The sequence below is a fragment of the Pestalotiopsis fici genome (genome assembly GCF_000516985.1).
Source record: "Pestalotiopsis fici W106-1 unplaced genomic scaffold PFICI_Scf_4, whole genome shotgun sequence".
Classification (NCBI taxonomy): Eukaryota; Fungi; Ascomycota; class Sordariomycetes; order Amphisphaeriales; family Sporocadaceae; genus Pestalotiopsis; species Pestalotiopsis fici.
Window position 1 is genome coordinate 3,171,854 of NW_006917094.1, and position 20,603 is coordinate 3,192,456.

A 20,603-nucleotide genomic window follows, 5' to 3' on the forward strand; every position below is an offset into this window, starting at 1 on the left:
AAGACGCATAAGAATACCATCATGTGATAATGTACCTACCGTACATACAAATCCTTCAAATGCTCCTTCCTATCGAGCGCCGACCCACCCATTGGCTGCATGCAGTACATAGGTACCCAACATGAGATTTAAAAAAAGGTAGTGCTAGTCAATTGCGCTGCAGACATTGAGAATCGCCAACTAACATGATGGATCCCTCTCAAGTGCTTGGCGTTGCCTTGTTCGCAAAATACTCATGTCCGAAAGAGAAATAGCGACACGCGCACTTTGCTCAATGATTTCATTCATACATCCACCCAGAGGAACGTTGCAAGCTGGCATTAAGGCGCGTGTACAAGAGACGTAGCAGCAGTAGGGGGAGAAAAGCCAGTCCAGCATTATGCAGACAGGAGATCACGAATTCTAGCTGCTTGCATGCACGACATGACAGCAAAGTCGGTCGTCTTGTCTTTCGTAAGTACAACTTCCTCTCCATACGGTCAGTCTAGCTATGTGCGGTATCTTACAATGTCGGGAAACGCAGCCACTCGATTGCGCGCAGCAGCAGCAAGTACTCAATCATGGAAAATGCCCCCACACGAGGAGACCACATCCGGAGACCCCGCGGCCAACGCGATAAAATAACTTGAACTTGTTTGCCACGGCAGCCAATCGCCATGCCCAGAGTCCCCCAGACAGGCCTTGCCGCGCCTCTCTTTTTCCACGCCAATGCGAAAATACCAAAATCATCGATCCAACGGCACCAACAAAAGCCTTCTCACATATGCCCGCCGTGATCACCCTCGCGACTATCCCGCCCAATCGCGCCTATGTACGCCTTTCTGTTGGCCCGTCGTAACGGTCATGTTTGTACGACTTCACCTCGCTCATCACCATGTTCTCTCTCTTGCCATCGGCATTACAAATTGCCTGACCTCATGTCCAGCAGTGGAGCCAACTTGGCGAACCATGTGCGACGAGACGAGTTCTAAACACGAGATGCTCTACGACAACGCCAGCAGCCTACTATCTGTGGGTAACCTTGTGCTTGTGTGGTGTGACCAAATTATGGCAGACTACACCCGCAGGCCAAGACACTCGGTTTGTTCCTTTTCGGCGAGCAACAGCGGCAGCACAGCAGCCACTGACAGCGGCGCTGGCTCAGCCTAAACCTGTCTACTTGATTCACATCCGGGCGGACAGACTTTCAATATCCTATAGGGGATCTTCCGTTGACCTTTCATGTGTTACAAAGTTCTCGGCACAGTCTGCAACGCACAATTGACAGCTTGGCGATTGCGCCGGGAAGAAGCCTCATCTGCAGTATCGTGGAGATGCTCCCAAATGCCGATGGAAGCAGGGCACCGCTTGCCGTTGTCGTGACAAACCACACTTTATCTCAACGTGGGAATCATGCCTGAGTATGTACCTGGAATCGAAACACCAGGCAATCACTCAGGCCCACCATGCGCCGCACCCGCTCCGCACTCAACACTTGGTGAGCAGTGAGCAAGTCCCTGCGCTGATTAACCCTTGGTCTGGTGGCGTCCCATCGCGAAGATGCCTGGCATTCAAGCCTGCACTCCATCTCAGCTTTCCAGACGCTTTTGGATCAAACTGCAACGGGTTGGGATGCCGGCTCCAAAACGCTTCAATCCCCACACTCTTCGTATGAATCTACTATCACATCCCTGCGCCGGCGATACCGGAACGTGTTCCCCAGCATATACTAACCTTACAGGCCATGATCGTGCAGAGAACCTTGATCTGCCTCGCTGGCTATCATAGCCCGGTGTACTGCCTATCCTTTCCATCTTCTGGCATCTGCAGGACTGCAATGGCCACCCCAGTACGGCGTCCAGACGTCAAGAGGGTAGATCCTAGAGCTGCAATTGCAAGGACAATGGTTCTACGCTTTGAGGGATCATGACCATTCGAACCCGGAATTTCTGTCACAGAACGCAAGCTCAACCACAGCCATGGACTTCATGGAATATCCTACTGAATCTATCAATGCTGCCAACTCCCGCGCTCATTCATTACTCTCAGTAACAAGAAGATGCGAAGTTACTTCAAGCTCGAAATTGAGTTGGAATTAATAGTTGCTTTCCCCTCAAAGCTAGTGGCTTGCTATCGGTTGACGGTGGATCGAACGCGGTCCATCTCTAGCGTCATTTCTTGAGTGGATCAATCCATACATTGCCGTTGATTGCTTCAGTACCGGTGGCATCGACCACGACTGGAATGTTCTGGTTAGAAGGGCTGAAGCTGAAGCAAGATTGGTTCAAATGTCGCGGCTGCGCGGCTCTCCTGCGCCCTGAATGGTTGGAACCCTAATATTACGCTCCATATTGACCACATCTTGTGCTACTGTACAACATCAACCCGACAGGTGCAGTAGCCAGCAACCTCGCGCCTACTTGGCGTTGCCGAGCACATCTTTTTTGCCGCGTCATCTCCCTTCTTCAGCAGACATGTGCTTCACTCGTACCTAATCGACCGTTCCCCTTCCCCGCGGAACATAGATCATGCTTCCGTCAGTCCAGATCCAGATCCCCCGACGAATGACGCGATCTCCTCAAAATTCACCACGAGGTGGCTACCTACTTTGGTTTCGATACCATGGGTGAAGGATACCAGGCCTTCCAAACAGCCTGGATCCCGGTTATTCCACTGTTTCGAACGACAGCCTTCCGGGATCTTGTCTACGGGGTCTTGCTGATTTCATCTTTTATTACCTGGCACTGCCGGATGACCTGCTTTGGGAAGCCCCCTCCCACAGCACGGTACTGCCTGGCTTTGAGCTTCATCGACTAGAGAGCATGCACTCTCATAGTGGAGAAGATTTCTGATTTGCAAATGTCCAACTAGTGTCATGATATCCGCCGGTCCGTAAATCTTTATTACACGGATCAATACAAGAGAGTTCTTTGGTGAACGAAAACAAAAATGAGCACAGCGGTAAATTTGCGGGCTACAGCTGGCGGAAACGCGAAAACACGGACTATCGATGGAATACTTCCAGCCTGCCCTTCTGAAATCCTTGCTGGGAGCGTTGTCCGTCAATTCATCTAATGTATCCGGGGCGCCAGGAAGTATCATACACCCTTGGTATTAATGCAATGACGAACATTCCCACGTTCAGCAAGCTACGGCAAGGATTCCGTAGATGTGCAAGGATACCGCTGCCTTGATCCCTGTGATTGCACCGGCCAATGAGTTGGGAACCCCCGTTGATCATTTGCGAGTCACAGTACTATCCAGATGGCCATCTTTCACCGGTACAATGTACGAGCTATGAGCACTCCCTCTACAGTCCCGAAAGTCGACAAACAGGCCTACATTACGGAGATAAACAAACGAACATGTCAAAAAGTAAGAGAAAAGAAGAAGAAGAAAAGCGTCGACGTACGGAATGCTCTATCGTAGTGGTGGCCGTGGGTTTATAGAGTTCATCGAGCTACCCGCATATATATCCTTGGCAGATGAGCAGGCTGTGTTGAGAGGCACGAGCTCGGTTCCGAGTTCTGAAAGAATGCAATGGACTGCCTCGTCACCTCGCTAAACTACTCTGGAAGACGAAAAGAAATCAGCTAGCATTGTCACAAACGGTGCCAAATGAACAACCGGCATGGATGGACCTCAATGTCCCCTCCTCCCTGATTGATCAAGTTGATCCGGTGTTGCCAAAACTGTTGCTTCTGACAATATGCCACTGAACGAATTCCGTCAACTCCCGTAACCGCGCCATCGTGCCATGTCTACTTGCTAGTCGATTACTATTCTGCTTTTATCAGTTCGCTTCGTTCGTCTTTTCTTAAGTTTTAGGGCAATCTCCAAGTCCCTGTCACGAATGACACCAGATCGCTTTTCATTCTCCAAGAACACTTATCAACTTCTATTCGAAAAGGAGACTCTGGATCTTGTCCCCCGAGAAAGCAGCATAGTTCTTGTTCATCATGACTTCTCCCATATGGTAAACCAAGAAGAAGAAGAAGAAAAAAGAAAAGGCTTCCGAGAGGACTTTGAGACAACCGTAATCTTCCCCAATACAGCTACAACCGAAATTCCCTCAATCCTGGGTGACAACAATCATCTGGATGTCTACCATAGCTGGAGGCCACAGAGTGAGAGCCTTTTGACTCGGGTATGCAAACTTGAACCAGAAGGAATTTACTAACTTGGAGGACGCAGCTATGGTCCGCGTGCAAATTTCGGGATGGTTACGTCAACAGTTTGGCGATAGCAGGATAAACCATGGAAGGTCCCCATTGTTATCCGAAATTACTGCTCAGAACTCATTTTCTCCCTGATCCGGAAGTCGGAAATCAAGCTATGGCTTACCGGACCCCAGACGCGAATTTGACGACTGGGGAGAAAAAAAAATTTACTCTCGCGAACATTCATTTGGCTGAAAAGGTCCCATCAATCGTCTCAGAATTTGCATGTTGTACCGTGGTTGTACAAGGACCTTCAGAGTACATTGTCGTCTGTTCGGAGAGAGACTGGCCCACCCTCGTTCAGACTGCTTCACACCACTTGAAGTCATGTGGCCAGATGCCAGGTGTAGCAAGAGCATTCTATCACGATCACATCTCTTCAGCCAACGAGCCGGACCTTCACGGCCCGCACTGCTAGTGAAGACGTTCGGCTTATAGGCAGCCCTACTTATCTCAAATGGGGATACGGAAAGCAAGGGATGCACCCTGGTATCATTTCATTTTCGTCGTCACGTACGAGAGTTTTCCTCCATTTCAGGGATAGGGGGGGCGCTGAATATTTTTGAAATAAGCGTACGGCGCAGCCAGTTTTCGTCTCTCTCGCACGCGCGTGTCTGTCTGACCAACACACTTGTTGCAGTTGGCGAATAGGGGAGGGAGGCCCTTTCCTACCGGATCTTGCCTACCCGCTCAGGGAAGCCGGTCTACTCGCAAGCCTAATCATGTTCCTTGTGATCCTCCTCCCTTTCGCCCCCCTCCCAATCACATTGACCACGAGAGGGATTGGCAGTGTCATTTGACACTACGCTCGAGCACACTCTGAACCATGATGACCCCTTCAAGGAGGGTGTGTGATCGAAAACATGGCATCTTCTGGGCTCTCGTGGAGGGTGAGCCAAGTTCCTGAAGGGTGCCAACCTTGACGGGCGGCCACACTTTCGGAGCCTTGTTAAACCCACAAATCATGCCCACGATACCCGACGGCCGAATTGGAGCTGGACACTTCCTTCCTTCCTCTCTCTCCATCCCTCTCTCACTATGTGTGCGTGTATATGTGCGTGTATATGTGTATATGTTGCCTTGAAAACTCGTCACAAACTCATCACACAGCATATAGGCAGAAGTCGGCATCATCACCCTTACTAGATCGGCCCATCGCAACGCACTTTCTCCCTCTGCTCGATAAAAAAAAGAAAAAAAATCAAATACTTAGTATCTGACCGCGGAAACACGGAAGCGTGGAAGCGTGGAAGCGTGGAAGCGTGGAAGCGTGGAAGCTTGAATACAAATGCAGGACTGAGGGCGACGTGATTAGGAAAAGAAAAGAAAAGCCCCCTACCATCTGCCCATCTTCTTGAAAACGGTATTGGAGCTTCGAATACAAGACTTCCAAAGGAACATCGTCAGGCTTTTTAACCGCGCGAGAGGCGGCAATCGGCCAGAGCACGTGTAACGTGCCCAGTCTGGCCGGATTCCCGGATATCCAAATCCAGATCTTCTGTTCAGGACCTCCCCCTCTCCTCCGAACTCTCTCAAATCTCAAAATACATCAGTAGGTATGATGGTCCATGGCGTTTGAGGTTTTGTCCTGCCGTACAGCATGGAAGAGTTTTCAGGTAACTTAGTAAATTCTTTTTCCTTCTTTTCCTCATAATAGTTTCAGAGTACCACGCAGAAAAAAAACAACCAGACTCAACCAAAAAGAGGTCCATCTGTACTGTTGTTACATGACTCACCGGAATCTCCAACTCGAGACCCCGATTGACACGGAGTGGTGGATTGGGGAACATAGTACGATGATAGTTACTTGAATATAATTATACAGCTTCCAAAGATACTTCTCTGAAGTTAGTTCCCATATTGGCTTGTCCTTTGCTCGACGGACACAGACCGCGAATACCAAGTTCCCAAACACGGAGATTAGTATTCGTGCCACTTGAAAGAAGAGGAAGAGGAGGGGGGGGGGGGGGGGGGGGGGGGGGACAAGAGGGCCGAGGATGTTTTCCAAGCACAAGATAGCGTGTATAATGATATTTTCTTGTCAAAGTACTCAATAATCTTTAGCGTCCCTCTTTCTCAGCTTCATTGCATGATGTCAACTTCGAAAGAGATGCCATCTTGTCATGACAAGCCGGCTGCCCCCCTTACAGTGTGGAGTCTCGAGTCAAGGACGTATGAGAAGCATCTGTAGACTTCTAGATATTGCAACCTCACTGCTCGCCTCTGATGAGGTCGATTGATCCGAGAAAATCGTATCCTGTTACAATACCTTCATGTGACCCAAAACGATTGAGCTGGCTGAAGGAACAAATATACCAGCCGTGCTGAATTGCCAACACATTGGCGCGATTTAAACTACCAAGGTGCAAGCTATCAAGAACGACCTGGAGGGCTTATTTGTAACATTCATGTAGGACACATTTGATTTGCACCGAATTGGTCTTTTTTATTTATTTCTGACGTAGCAGATATCATGGCGAGTCCGAACTCAGTTCTTCTTCACCATGCAACCTCATACTCTCTAATGACGAAGTTTGTCTCCCATGCCCTGCAGCCTCCTTTTTGCAATTTGGTCGTCTTTTGTATCTTATCAAACCTGCCACATCTTGAAAAATCAATGATACCTGCTGCAGACGGGCAGGGCCAGCCTAAAATACAAGCAGAAAGAAGAACCCTACACGCCTAGTGTACAAATGCAAATTTTTTGGTCTCTCCTTTTCGTTTCTGGGTTCCTAATGGAGGAAAGAAAAACAATAACGCTCAGAAATTTCTCTAATACTGCTGCCTGTCTCTATGCCTGAGAGGGAGAAAAAAACACTGATCGCGTACCCAGCTTCATCCAGACTGGGCCAATGCGAGTATGATTACTGATCGAGTAGTGAGACAGACCAAAAGGAAAGAAGGCGAGCAAACATCATCCCTATAACTCCTAGTGTGCAATAATTATGACTCAGTGCCAGAAGACACAAGAGCTTTTCGTACCAATGAGTGACCAGTCTAGTCATTCTTGGGAGAAGTGGGAGAACTACAACGTGTTAAAAGGTATTTCGCATGAACTCGACTGCACTTTCAACTTACAACTTCGGGCTTGTGCTGCCACCGGGAGCCGGGGTCTTTGGCGACCACTTGGGCGACTGTGATAGCATTAGTACAGGGTCCGGTCAGTCAACTACATCGCTTTCAACTTACCGAAGGGGAGTACCCAGGACTGGTAGGCGATTGGCTATTGTACTGCGGGCTCGTGGGCGAGTAGTTGTGTGCAGGCGAAGTGGGCGAGTAATTTGGAGAGGCCGGACTGTAAGATGGCGACGCAGCCAGATTGGGAGACGTCGGGCTGTAGTTGGGACTCGAAGGTGAGTACGAGGGAGAGCCAGCTGTAGGCGACGTGGGTGAGTAGTGTCGCGGAGATGACGGCGACGTCGGAGAGTAACTTGGCGAACTGGGACTGTAACTCGGGCTGGTCGGGCTCGTACCAGAAAAGCCGGGCGAAGACGGCGAGAACGATGGCGACGACGGGCTGAACTGAGGAGAGCTTGCAAAGCGACTGCCACCCATCATGGGCGAAGTCGGAGAGTAGCCAGCCCCAGGAGACGTCGGTGAATAGCTGAAAGGAGAAGTGGCAGATGCGCCAAACGGACTCGTAGCACCGGGGCTGCGGCCTCCATACGGGCTGGCCCCTCCGAAACCACCATACTCGGAGAGTCCACCAGCGCCACGAGGGCTGTCTGAGCCAGTGATGGGCGAGAACGAACCAGCCATACCCATAGAGGGATCTGTGAAGCCCATAAGACCGGAGTCTGCAATGGGCGACCGCATGTCGTAGGGCGTTGCAGCACCGTCGACTTGCCCTCCCTTGACCATCATACCCGGCATGAGACCCATGCGGGAGTTGTCCGAGATAACAGTGTCGAGCATCTTGGGATCGAGCATGACGTCAAAGTGTCCGGTACCGACAGGTGCCAGCTGACCAAGCAAGACGTTTTCGGAAATTCCGCGACAGTCATCCATCTCACCTGTTGCTGCGGCCTCTAGGAGAATCTCAACAGTCTCTTCGAAGGAACATCTCATCAAAGCACCAGTGTCTGCTCTGTTGATACCGTGACGAGTAACAGCTGCGATGCTGCCACGGTAGGTCATCACATCCACGAGCAAAGCAAGATGACGTTCGTTGACATAGGAACCATCGAATGCAAGCACACGTCGCAATTCGTTGAGCAGAGAGCCACGAGCGGCTTCAATGCCAAAGACCTCAACTGTCTGCCACAAGTCATTGGAGGTGGTGCGGGTTGAATCGACACCTTCAACGGCCAGAACTTCTCTTAGTGCCGTACCTTGTGTGTCCAGGTACCACTCCTCGCACAGAGGGTCACCCTTCTTCTGAATGAGGGCACCATTGTTATCAATGGCTGGCCGAGGAGCTTGGTTAAGGAAGGCCTTCTCAATGCCCTTGACACCACGAAGAGTGAGTGTGTTCAGCAAGTGTTCACCGAGTTTCTTGAGCATCACGTCTTGCTCACCCTCCTCCTCTTCTCCCTTGGCGTCCATAATGGTTCTGATACGAATGACCTGTTGATCAGCGTTGTTGTCACTGCTGATGACGGCTAGATCCTTGGGATAGTCCTCCTTCAAGCGTGCGGCTACATCATCAACGATCAAGTTCTTGTCCAGCATCTTCTGCCGATCGAGAGTGATACGCAGGAGCCAACGTGACTGTAGAGAGAGAGCCTCCTGGCCCTCGGAAAAGACCATGAAGTAAGAATCTACAATGTCCCCATCGTCAGGAATGATAGTCGACTGAATGTCTGGGTCATAGTAAATTTCAATCTTTTCAGTGACAGCACGCAAGTTGGTGTGCTCCACAGTACTTCGAAGTCGCTTGGCAACCTCTTGGTTCTGTCCACCTTCCTTCAGGTACACCATCATGGAAGGTGTCTTGATGTCCTTTGCAACGTTCAAAATTTCCTTGAGACGCGGCACACCAAGTGTAACGTTCTTAGATGACACACCAGTGAAATGGAAAGTATTCAGTGTCATCTGCGTAGCGGGCTCACCGATAGACTGGGCAGCTAGAACACCAACCATCTCACCGGGGTGGACCAATGAGCGTGACCACTGACTCTCTAGTTCACCCATAATGTGGTTGAAGGCAGCCTTCGTCAAGCGGTGATGCATGGCCAGTTGCTTGAACGCAAGGCGAGAGCGCAGCAGTGCCTTGAAGAACAGGGTTGAGCTGTGGTCAGCCTCCTTTGAAATAGGATCCTGTCCTTTCACAACCACCATTCTTTCCAACAGGCCCTTGACCGCTGGAATGACTTCTCTGGGGTCCAGATTACTGCGCTTCGAGTCGTCAACGCGAAGGAATTTCTTGGTAGACTCGATCAAACGAGTAATGTTGAGAGGCAACTGGATAGCATCTTCCAATTTCTCAGACTTCAGTTTGATCTCTCGCAGGAAATCGCGATCTTGAGAAATTTTCTCAAACTCTTCATCGAGCAATTCCTGGACCTCGGCATCACCAATCATGATGTTGCCAGCATTCTCGATGGCCTCGGAAATGGCGCTGCCGCCTTCCATGACATCAATGCGGTAGCGCCGCTCAAAATCAACGGTGCGAAGTGCCCAGTGATCCATGAATTGCTTCTCTACAATCATTGCGTCCACACCATCCTCACCATAGATGAACTGAATAATGTCACCCAGGGAGTTACGAACAGTGCCGTCGTACCTTGCGCTGACATCTTCCAGAGCCTTGACAAGACGTCGCTGAATGTAACCAGTTTCAGCTGTCTTGACAGCAGTATCGATCAGACCTTCACGACCAGCCATGGCGTGGAAGAAGAACTCGGAAGGCGTCAGTCCTCGAAGATACGAGTTCTCGATGAAACCACGCGCCTCGGGCGAATAGTCATCCTTCGTAAAGTGTGGCAGAGTACGGTACTTGAAGCCAAAGGGAATACGCTTTCCTTCGACAATCTGCTGGCCGACAAGAGCCGACATCTGGGAAATGTTGATAGAAGATCCCTTGGAACCGGAATCGGCCATAAGTTTGGCGTTGTTGATATCCTTCAAACTCTTTTGAGTTGTGGTACCGGCCTTGTCACGGGCGGCGTTCAAAGCAACCGAGACCTTACTTTCAAAGGTCTCACGAATGTTCATACCTGGCAGCGCCTCGAGCTCGTTGTCCGTGGCTTGCTGGGTCAGCTCAGCGACAATTGCTTTTTGAGCGTCAATGTGGGCCTGAATCTTTTCAATAGTGCTCTTGTCCGGGATAGTATCACCGATACCAATGCTGTGACCCCAGTGCAAAAGCCAGTAGTTGACGACACGTTGGCACCCATTAAGAAAAGCCATCGCGCCCTCGGGACCAAGCTCGTTGTAGCATAGGTGAATAACACCGCCAGCAGCAGCACCGACGATTTTCTTTGCAGGAAGTCCAAAGAGAAGTTCACCAGACTGAATGCAGATGCCTTCATCATCCAACGGGTTCCAGGCTGAGCCGCCGCCAGGCTTGTTGTAGAGACTGATTTCAGCTGGGATGACCATGCTGACGATCTGCTTGCCAGTCCAGCGAGGTCTCGGCTTGAGGATTGCGGGCTGTGGAATGATGCCGTCCCAGTTTGGCACCCACAACATAATGTTCATGACCATCTCCTTGGTCATGAAAACGTCACGGCGGGACATCTTGTATATACCCGCCAGAGTGTCTTGTACGATACCCATCAAGGGTCCGTTTCGCTGAGGGGAGACAATATTGATCGGCACCAAGCAAAGTTCCTTGACCTCGGCACGAGTTTCTTCGGTTTGAGGAACGTGCAAGTTCATCTCATCACCGTCGAAATCAGCGTTGTAGGGGGACGTGACGGAAAGGTTCAGCCGAAAGGTCGAGTAGGGCATGACTCTCACTCTGTGTCCCATCATGGACTCCTTGTGCAGAGACGGTTGTCGGTTGAAGATGATGTAGTCACCATCACGGATATGTCTCTCCACCTTCCAACCCCATTCCAGCACGATGTCAGCTCTGTTCTTATGGTGGCGTAGGTCTACACGTGACCCATCGGATCGGATGATGTACTTCGCACCCGGATGCTCGGTGGGCCCATTGCGAACACAAGCAGTCAGCTGCTCCTGGTTATACATGGTGACGGTCTCGGGATATGTCAAAGTTCTGGCGATACTTCTAGGAACGCCGACTTCGTCGAGAGACAGATTGGCATCTCCAGTAATAACCGTACGCGCTGAGAAATCGACTCGTTTACCCATCAAGTTACCACGTAGACGTCCTTCCTTTCCCTTGAGACGAGCGCGGATGGACTTGACAGGACGGCCACTCTTTTGCAATGCTTGAGGCTGGCCAGCGATATCGTTGTCCATCAAGGTGGCCACGTGATACTGCAGCAGCTGCTCGAATTCAGCAGCAATGTGGGCTGGCGATCCCTCTTGGATGGCCTGTCGAACGTTGCCATTGGCGCGGATGATGTCACCAAGCTTGTAGGTCAAATCATCTTCATTTCGCATGCCGGTGCCCGTGCCGTCCATGGAGATACTAGGACGAACCGGGGGAGGCGGCACAGGAAGCACTGTGATGATCATCCACTCGGGCCGGGCATAGTCCGTATTGAGTCCCATGTCGATCAGATCGTCGTCTGAGATGCGCTTGAGGATGTTGAGAGCCATCTCGGGTGTCAACAGTCGCTTATCTTTAACCTTGTTGTTCTCTTCGTCCTTTTGCTCGAACTGGGCCCACAGCTGCAATGCGGTCTGGCGAATCTTGGGCTGATTGTTGCCACAGCCTCCGTGGCTGTTCTTGGGCGCCTTATTTCCAGGCTCGTACTCGCCATCATCCTTGGGAACCTCGTTGGAGCAAATGTTCTTGTCCTTGCAAACACCCCATACTTCCTGGAATCTTCTCTTCTTGTCGCGGATATTGACCGCTTGCAGGAAGTCTGGGTTGCTCTAGATGTTAAGAGAGTCAGCATCTTGACAAAAACGGATGAATTCAAGGCATCATCGAGGCAATACTAACTCTGTCTTCCAAAACCTTGCTGCAATTGTGACAGACGGATTCGAGAATCTTCTTGATCTTCTTGATGAAGCCAGGATGGTAGACAGGTTTCGCCAGCTCAATGTGACCAAAATGACCTGGACACTCGTTCATGCTCTGCTGGCAGGTTGCACACTTGAATTGGCGGTCGACGGAGCCAAGACGAGGATCGTTGAGACCATTGACGCGGGGTTTCTGACGCGACTCGTCCATGGTTTCAGGGTACATGATGTGAGCCACGCTCATGTTCTTGATCTCCTCGGGCGAGAGGAGACCGAACTGGATCTCCTCCACCGTCTTGAGGGGCGCATCAGAGTGCGCAAATGTAAGGTTCGCCATGTTGGTGGATTCGGTTGGGATCGATTATCTATTGAATCTCGAAAGACGCGGGGCAAGGAACAGCGGGGCCGACTCAAGTAAATGGCCAGGCGACGGGGTTTCGAAGGTGCACACGGTACGAGAACAAAGAGCGATGAGAATTATCACAGCTGGGCGCGTGAACGCGATGTGTGATGTATTTGTGAGAGGGAATCGTAAAATCGTGACGCGGCCGGGGAAATGCAGCTGAAGTCGCAGAAATACAGTATATAGGATACAATCCTCTGATTGCGATGGAAAAATCGCTCCCAGCAATGCAGGAGGTGAAGAAAATGATGCTCAGCGGTAACAAAGAGCACGGGGGAAGGTAGTTGCTGGCAGAAAGGACCCAGCGCCAATCCAGAGGCCAAAGGCCTGAAGGCAACTGTCAACTACTCCAGAGTGGCGCGCAATCTGCTGCGTCGCAGTCGCTCTGGTCGGAGAAAAAGCTGTCGCTCGAGTTGATCGCAAGGTCGGAAAATCGCTGTCGATGGGCGGGCGCGATGTCCGACGCGCGTTGTGATGGGAAATCGGGGGTGGAGGTTGTTCGGGTGATGGAGGCAACACTCGACGTGAGGCCGATGGAGAGAGAATTTGATGCTACGAATTGCAATCGCGCTAGCGGAGTTGCCTGAGTTGAGTGCTCGCCAGCCAAGCAGGAGGCGCTAACAGAAGGTACTTGGGCTCCAGGCTTCAGAGCTCCTACTTTCTGGTCCGTGCGTTGCAGAAGTGCTGGCTGATCGCGACAATTTCGTGATGCGTACAAAGTACAGAGTAGCGGAGTTTACGACCTGGGATATTTCCTTTGATCGCATTGCTTCTTTGTCATTATCCGACTTGGTGCCAGCAGATTAGGCAAGAACCTGTGCCCTTTCCTCACATATTTGATTTTCTACTTTGGGTTTACTATGAAAATGGTCACCCATCTCACCGTACCGTGCATCTATTTAGGTACGGGACCAGATACATACACGTCAAAGGCCCAAAGTACATGCAGATAGTGGAACATCTGAGCGCCTCGCCGGTGAGTCAACAAGGGTGAAAGGTGGTAGAGACAGCATTCCCTCACTTTTAGGTGTGCACAAAGACATTCCCGTGCCATACCTAGTAATGTCCAGACAGGTACACACATTGGAGAACATTTTTGTTTGGAGCAACTTTGTTAACCCACGCACAGTGGCTTTCAAGCTGCATTAGTATCAGTGTACGGAGTACTGCCTGCCTTATTAGATCCCTGTACACAGCAAAACCCCATCATTGAAAAGTTCTGGGGGTGGATCTGTGGTACACATTTGATGTGTCCGTGGCTGCATGTGCGGCTACAAAGCTAACCATGGCTCATCATTATCAATACCTTTTTACCTCCTCCTGGGTTTGGCTGCTTTTGAAGCAGGCTTCTTGCTACCCGCTGCAGTCTTATCTTCCACATCATCATGGCCCTCGCCTGCTTCACCCATACTTCTCCTACGTACGGTGCCAGTAGAGACGGCCACAAACTCCTCCTCGCTATCGCTCGCACCCAAGTCATAGAGCACCGGCATCCTAAAACCAGTGCCATTGACTGTTGCACCATCATCATAGCCCTTGATACGTGGATCAAGTGTCAGCACATCGATATCTTCGTCTTCAGCATCCAGTTGCCTTCTCTTGATTTCTTCTTGGGGGTGTATATCGAACTCGTCTTCCTTCTCCACATACTCGACATTCTCCTCAACTTCCATAAAGTCGGGGGCGAGCGCCGACCACTTCTGCGGGCTTGTTACGCTCCAGATATAGATACGACCTGTCTCGAGCCCACAGGCAGCAAGCACTGCACGATGCGGATGCCACTCGATGACGCCCTGCTCTTCCTTTGGGCCCTCCAGCATGCGCACGAGAGAACCGTGGCTACGCTCCCATATGTAGATCTCATGGTTGTTGTACGTAGACGCTGCAACGTATTCGCCTGTAGCACTGAAGGTGACATGATTCCATGACAGACGATTAACCACATCTTGAAACTTGTGCTCGAGCGGGACCTGTATTGTATCCGGGTCGAGGTCTTCGGCCGACAGGTTGGGTACGTTGAAGGTTCGTATGATGCGATCTTGCGAGTTGACAAGCAATTCTCTCCCAGACGCCGTCAAACGGGCTGTTGTGACCACGCCGCTGCATATTTTCTCGGACCATATGACCTCGTGTGTATTCGTGTCGATGATGTTCAGCTTGCCCTTGTTCGTGCCCGCTAATATATGGTCGCCCGTGGCCGAGTACACCGTCGCAGTGGTCTGCTGCTTGGCATCTTCTTTGGCGTGTTTCTCTTTCGTCGCAGTATCTGCGTCCTCGTTGTGTCGCCTCGGCGCAGAGGGCAGCGTGTGCTTGACATCAATCGGGTCGGTAACGTCCACCAAGCACGGCGCCTGCTCGAAAATGGAGGCGACGAATTGGTGGTGATTCCAGGGGTGTAGATCTGCTGTGTAGACCGGTGCTCGAAACCTGACTTCTCTGTACGGTGTACCAGCTTCCAAATCCCAGAGTACTGCCCTCCATCCTTGGCATGCGCTTAGCAGATATCGTCCGCATCGCGACCAGCTCAAACTTGTGATAGCCGCTCTATGGCCTCGAAGTTTGCGCGCCACGCCTATCGTTTCTAGATCCCAGACAACGACTGTTCCATCGACGCGGCCCGAAGCGAGAAAGTCACCGCGGCGATTGAAACGTAGGCATGTTGTATGGCCGGAGCGGATCGTGTTTGTGATGTTCTCCGGGTAATCTTGTAGGAGGTAATCGTCGCTGAGAAGGAGATTCATCGTAGCGGAGGCAACAATACAATCGCTGGTAGTGATTTCCGCACGAAGTCTTCCGAGAAGAGCGAGTTTTCGTACGATAACTCTTTCAGCAAAAGGTTGTCGCGCGTCAATGGTTGTGTCGCATGCAAGCCGCGATCGCGAAACAATTTCATTACAGCCTCGCAGCTTAGCAGCAGCGGAATGATGCAAGGCTACAGGGCCGTTGAGCTTGCGATTACCGTTGATCTCAGGGATTTGACAGGGGCCAGCCCGCTGAAACCCCACTAGATGTCAACCCCCACCAACCCACCAAGACTCAATGTTCCGCCTAAACTCAAACGCAGATCTCAAGATTTGATTGTGCATATATCTTTGGTGCCTCGGTGTGTTTCTGCCGTTTGAGTATCCGATTGGGGTCTCTTTACGCCATAATTTGCACTATAAAGAGCAATCCGTGCTACTGATAAACAAAACCTGACAAGTCATGGCGAACTCGAGGTGAAAACAAACGAGATCCATGTATTGCGCCCTGGGTGACTAACACCGAGCAGATTTGAGTATGTCAAGGCTTTCGAGCAGGCAGACTATTTGCTGCCCAACACGTGGATAGTCGTCAGAATAGACGGACGTGGATTCACCAAGTACTCTCACACACTTCTGAATGTACATGTTTACCAAGCTGATCGTTTTCTAGGCTCTGCACAAAGTATGGATTTGAAAAGCCCAATGATCGCCGGGCCCTGGATCTCATGAATGCCGCCGCAAAAGCCGTCATGACTGAGCTTCCCGACATCACCATTGGCTATGGTGTCAGTGACGAGTTCAGGTAGACATCCCTAGACATCGTTGCTTTCATGTACTAATAGCCACCACAGCTTTGTATTTCATAAAACATGCACGTTATTTGAACGGAGATCAAGGTGAGTATCAAGAAGTATCACAAGAAGTGGTTTAGATTCTTGCTTATGTTACCCACAGCAAACTGGTTTCTACTATTGTTTCCACGTTCACGGCTTACTATGTCCACCTATGGTCGACGTATTTCACCGATATGCCTCTGTCACCTCCCTTCCCTAGCTTCGATGGGCGAGCTGTATGCTACCCAAGTGTGCAAAACTTGCGAGACTACATGAGCTGGAGACAAGTTGACTGTAAACCCCGAGTTTCCTTTGTCGTATGTCACATTACTCATGTCTGAGCAGGCCACATCAACAACCTGTATAACACGACCTTTTGGTCGCTGGTCCAACTTGGCGGCATGTCGGGAACGGAAGCCGAGAAGTTCCTAGCAGTGAGCCAATGCAGTGTCAAATCGCGCCGCAATGCATGCTGACTGATTTCCAGGGCACCGTTTCGGCCGACAAGAACGAGATCCTTTTCTCGAGGTTTCATATCAATTACAACAATGAGCCAGAGATATACAAGAAGGGCAGTGTCGTAATTCGAGATGTAAGAATATCTGTTCCAGGAAGTGGTTGTTGTGTTGCTGATTATAATAGTATGAGCTCGTCGACCCGGGCACTCATAACGCCGCAGAAGTGGCAGATGATATTGCCGAGCCAGTGAAACAGTCCAAGACCCAGGAGGAGAATGACAGGAAGCGAAGAGCCAAGGCGCGGGTGATGGTGGAACATCTTGATATCATCAAAGATGACTTTTGGGACAGACGACCTTGGCTTCTGTCCAACAAGCCTGGCAAGGTACCGAAGCAGACATGATATCAATTCCTGATGCCCGTCTGAAATGGCCTGTCAATTCATCCCGCCCGTAGTCTGCCAGCAAGCACGCAGAGTTCGACCGTGGACAGTCTCGTGAACGAGTAGATGTAATGTGCTTTGCGGGAGCAACATCAACCAGTACTGGCTTTCCGCCGCTTTTCCTCTTTTCGTGCCCGTCTCAGTGTTCTCCTTGCTCTTCGCTGCTCTTTAGTCTCGCCAGCCTTTTCTGCCTCTTTGGCAGCCTTCTTCTGTTTCTTTTTCTCCGCCTTCAGCTTGGCCTTCTCGGCAGCTGCAGCCTTTGCAGCTTCTTCAGCTTTCCTCATCTTCTTTGCCTCTCGCCGTGCTCGCCTTTCCTCTTTCGTTTCTTGTTGCCTCTCCTCTGCAGCAGGTGTGCCGGCTCCGCTGTCAGGCGGTGTCAATAACCCAGAAACCTGGTCGACTGTTCCCCTCAAGAGTCCGCCGCTGACGAAGCACGTGTAGAGCCCCCGGGTACCAGTGTATTTCTTTGCTCCCCTTGCCGTGATCTTTTCTATGTCCAGCTTGCCGCCGCCAACCGTCTGTTTCATGGATCCGGAAGTTGTATCGATGCCCTTGAGCGCTTGGTCAAAGGCATTGAGCCACCAAGCCTCGGCCTTGTGATCTTTCTTGGAGCCGAGTCCGCGGCCATCGCTGCCTTCGCGTTTGATCAGGATGTGGTGCTTGAGACCGGTGTCGTCGCTGGTCGGATGGAGAGAATGCCCTCTTCCTCGCCACCCTTGAGAGGTCAGCAGAGCGTGGGCGTCGAGTCTGGACATGTTGGCGTTATGCGCACTACCCTGGTGATGCCTTGAGTGCGCAGCGCAAAGGAAAAGATCAGTCAAAAATGAGCGTGTAATTTATGCGCCGTTTGCCATAGTCCGCTACCATCGGTGGACTCTGGAAACTTTTGCAGACACTGCACTGGGACCAAAAAGTTTGGTGTGGGGTCCTTCCCTGCCCAGGTGTTTATCGATAATGTACCTAACCGTTAGTAGCGTACCGAGGCAGATAACTCAACTATACGCACCGTTGAGTCTCGATCCACAACTATAACTTCCAGCAACTCCGTTTAATACATACCTAGGAGCAATTCGACACCTTGATTAAATAATTTCAGTAATTGAAATTTATCAAGACTTTTTTTTTTAATAATAATAATATGGTTTTGATTTTCCTTTATTTGGAGAAAGGTAACTCTTCTGATTCAGAAATATATACGGTGGAATCTGGAGAACCTCTCATCTTACAAGAGAGTCTTGAGGATTCAAGTCGACAATGGGAAAAGTAATAACCAAGCAGAGGAGATTTGTATCTCTTTGAAGTTCTATATCTGCTAACATGTCGAGATGATGATTACAACTTCAAAGGATACATCGAGTCGTGTATAGATATAGACATGGATATCTCAAAAGGCCTGGGTGTCGATTCCACTACGTAGCGAAGCCATGTAAAGAATCAGAGCTGAAGTGCGGATTCTCTTCCTCTCCCTTGAGACTTAAAAAAACGATGGATTGAAACATATGCATGCTACGTATTCCTGGCTTTTCCTTGACTGAACCGTGATGTTTGAATATGTTACAGGGCAATTTGGTTCTCTATCCCGTCATCTACCTTTCACAAATTTCTCCCATTGATGACCCCTTTCTTCGTAGCCAGCGCTGGGACCTACATGCATTTCTCTCCAGCATCTGGCACAGTACACATCATCATCACAGCCTAGGCATTTGATTGCTCCATCTTCCAGGCAGACCGTACACCAGGTCTTACTGTCCTCGTCCGTATAGCCATGGCGCTTGATAATGCCTGGTACAGGACGGTCTGCCGGGGCAAAGGTGGGTGCGACAGGGAGTCCCAGTTCATCGACTTGAGAGGTTGGAGCTGACGGGAGGGTACGACTATCATCACCTAGTCCATTCAGGGCAGCCATGCGTTTTGTAATATCAGCCTCAAAATCAGCGTCTTTCTCAGAGGTTTCTGGCAGATCTGATTGTTCTTGAAGCTCTGTTGGGACTGCTGGAAGGTTGAACGGATCCAAACTGGTTGTGTTCTGATCATCTTTTGGAGGCCCAGAAGACTTGATGACTTCAGACTTTTCCTCTGGCGCATTGGTGCTCTCCCAATCCACCTCATCCATGGCTCGAGCAAGAACATCGTCAACATCTCGTTGCATGTCTTCCCTGTCGGAGTCATCTTCAGAATTACCATCGCCAGCTCGGTCTTCATCGTAGCCGGGCGTTTTGATTTCCTGTTCATGCGAAGATGCTGTACCAAGCTCCTCGAGAAGTGCAGTCACCCTTCGGTGCTCGTCATCCTTACTCCGGGTAACTTCGGCGGCGACTTCTTCCAGCCACTGCTCATCAGAATGAAGATCTGCGAGGAGTTCTTCCAAGGTCTGGTCATCCGTATCAAGCAGGTCGTCTGCGCTATCATGCTCACGAGCGGATCCTGCCGACGTGGCTGGGCCCTGTGTGCCTATGTCGGTGTCTGTGACTGTAGGGATAGATTGAGGCTGTGTTTGCACAGGGGCCGGTATCGCCGAATCCGCTTGTTGTCGAAGACTCTTCAAGCGATCTGATAATCCGTCCTCCCTAGTGGCGGGTTTTGCCCGCTCAATGGTATCTGCAGGCGCCACTGACCTTCGGACATGTTCAGTATGCTTATTTGCGCATATCTCGTGATACTCTTCTCGCAGGACTTGGCGGAGGAACGACAAGATTTGGGAAAACCTTACTTTGAGCTGCCATCTAGGTTGACAGTGGTTGGTTTCAGGGCGTTTAGGCGATCCAGCAGATTATTATCTGATCCTGCGGGGTCGGTCATTGTGGGACTTTTTGTTTACTCGTCTACGATGGAGCATGAAACGAGAGCAAGATGCAATATCAAAATGCAACGTGTGCAGTGTGCAATAAGGATCAATGCTGCACTGTGTGTCGGCAGAGTGTGAAGTGGGCGCTGAGCTGATCGTTGAAACACAACAAAGCATCAAAGTTATCTGATCGATCAAGCTGCCGCATTTGATGGGCTAGAGATCCGCACCTGCATTCGCCTAATAACACGTGCTCAGAACCAAGTGGATTCCACCTCTTCAATCAACAACTCGGCGTATTGCAAATTGTTGCAAAATTCATAAAATATTCTTCAGGGTACGCGCGAATGGGTTGCCTCACTCACTCTGCTGGTATAGATAGCGTCATCCGAGCCACAAGCATGGATTATTAACAAGCCTTGCAATAGGAAGAGAGCGTTGCAATAATCAGGTCCTTGCATGAGTTCATGTACGCAAAATACGCCCTCGGAGGGCCAGCGCAGTTGTGCTTGGAGTACAGGAGTGTCATCCGAGCTCTGCAGCTTACTGGCACGCTGGTTGGACAAGATCCCACAATCATCGGCTGAGGCTGTGTCTGTGGCATTTTGCAAATAACAAGTCCTACCCGACACTACAGAGTACACCTTGACGCCTACAAGGCTCATGGACAAGAACCTGCCAGTAGCCAAGCGTCCA

The 20,603-nt window shown here is 50.5% G+C and overlaps 5 protein-coding genes across 5 annotated transcripts; 1 reads left to right on the forward strand and 4 right to left on the reverse strand.

The window, feature by feature from the left end:
- Nucleotides 1-7,196: 7,196 nt before the first annotated feature.
- On the reverse strand, nt 7,197-12,579 carry PFICI_06958 (DNA-directed RNA polymerase II subunit rpb1; the record flags this gene model as incomplete). The annotated part of the gene is made up of 4 exons (XM_007835539.1): nt 7,197-7,224; nt 7,278-7,333; nt 7,389-12,152; nt 12,223-12,579. 4 exons carry the CDS (start codon nt 12,577-12,579, stop codon nt 7,197-7,199), a joined length of 5,205 nt encoding a protein of 1,734 aa, XP_007833730.1.
- Nucleotides 12,580-13,955: 1,376 nt separating this feature from the next.
- Nucleotides 13,956-15,386, reverse strand: PFICI_06959 (uncharacterized protein; the record flags this gene model as incomplete). Its single annotated transcript, XM_007835540.1, has 1 exon — nt 13,956-15,386. The coding sequence occupies one exon, from the start codon at nt 15,384-15,386 to the stop codon at nt 13,956-13,958; it is 1,431 nt and encodes a 476-aa protein (XP_007833731.1).
- A 463-nt stretch (nt 15,387-15,849) lies between these two features.
- PFICI_06960 (tRNA(His) guanylyltransferase) lies at nt 15,850-17,083 on the forward strand (the record flags this gene model as incomplete). Its single annotated transcript, XM_007835541.1, has 8 exons — nt 15,850-15,863; nt 15,917-16,006; nt 16,060-16,191; nt 16,241-16,285; nt 16,344-16,516; nt 16,568-16,656; nt 16,710-16,814; nt 16,865-17,083. 8 exons carry the CDS (start codon nt 15,850-15,852, stop codon nt 17,081-17,083), a joined length of 867 nt encoding a protein of 288 aa, XP_007833732.1.
- Nucleotides 17,084-17,214: 131 nt separating this feature from the next.
- On the reverse strand, nt 17,215-17,877 carry PFICI_06961 (uncharacterized protein; the record flags this gene model as incomplete). Its single annotated transcript, XM_007835542.1, has 1 exon — nt 17,215-17,877. The coding sequence occupies one exon, from the start codon at nt 17,875-17,877 to the stop codon at nt 17,215-17,217; it is 663 nt and encodes a 220-aa protein (XP_007833733.1).
- An 827-nt stretch (nt 17,878-18,704) lies between these two features.
- On the reverse strand, nt 18,705-19,921 carry PFICI_06962 (uncharacterized protein; the record flags this gene model as incomplete). The annotated part of the gene is made up of 2 exons (XM_007835543.1): nt 18,705-19,737; nt 19,833-19,921. 2 exons carry the CDS (start codon nt 19,919-19,921, stop codon nt 18,705-18,707), a joined length of 1,122 nt encoding a protein of 373 aa, XP_007833734.1.
- Nucleotides 19,922-20,603: the final 682 nt, after the last annotated feature.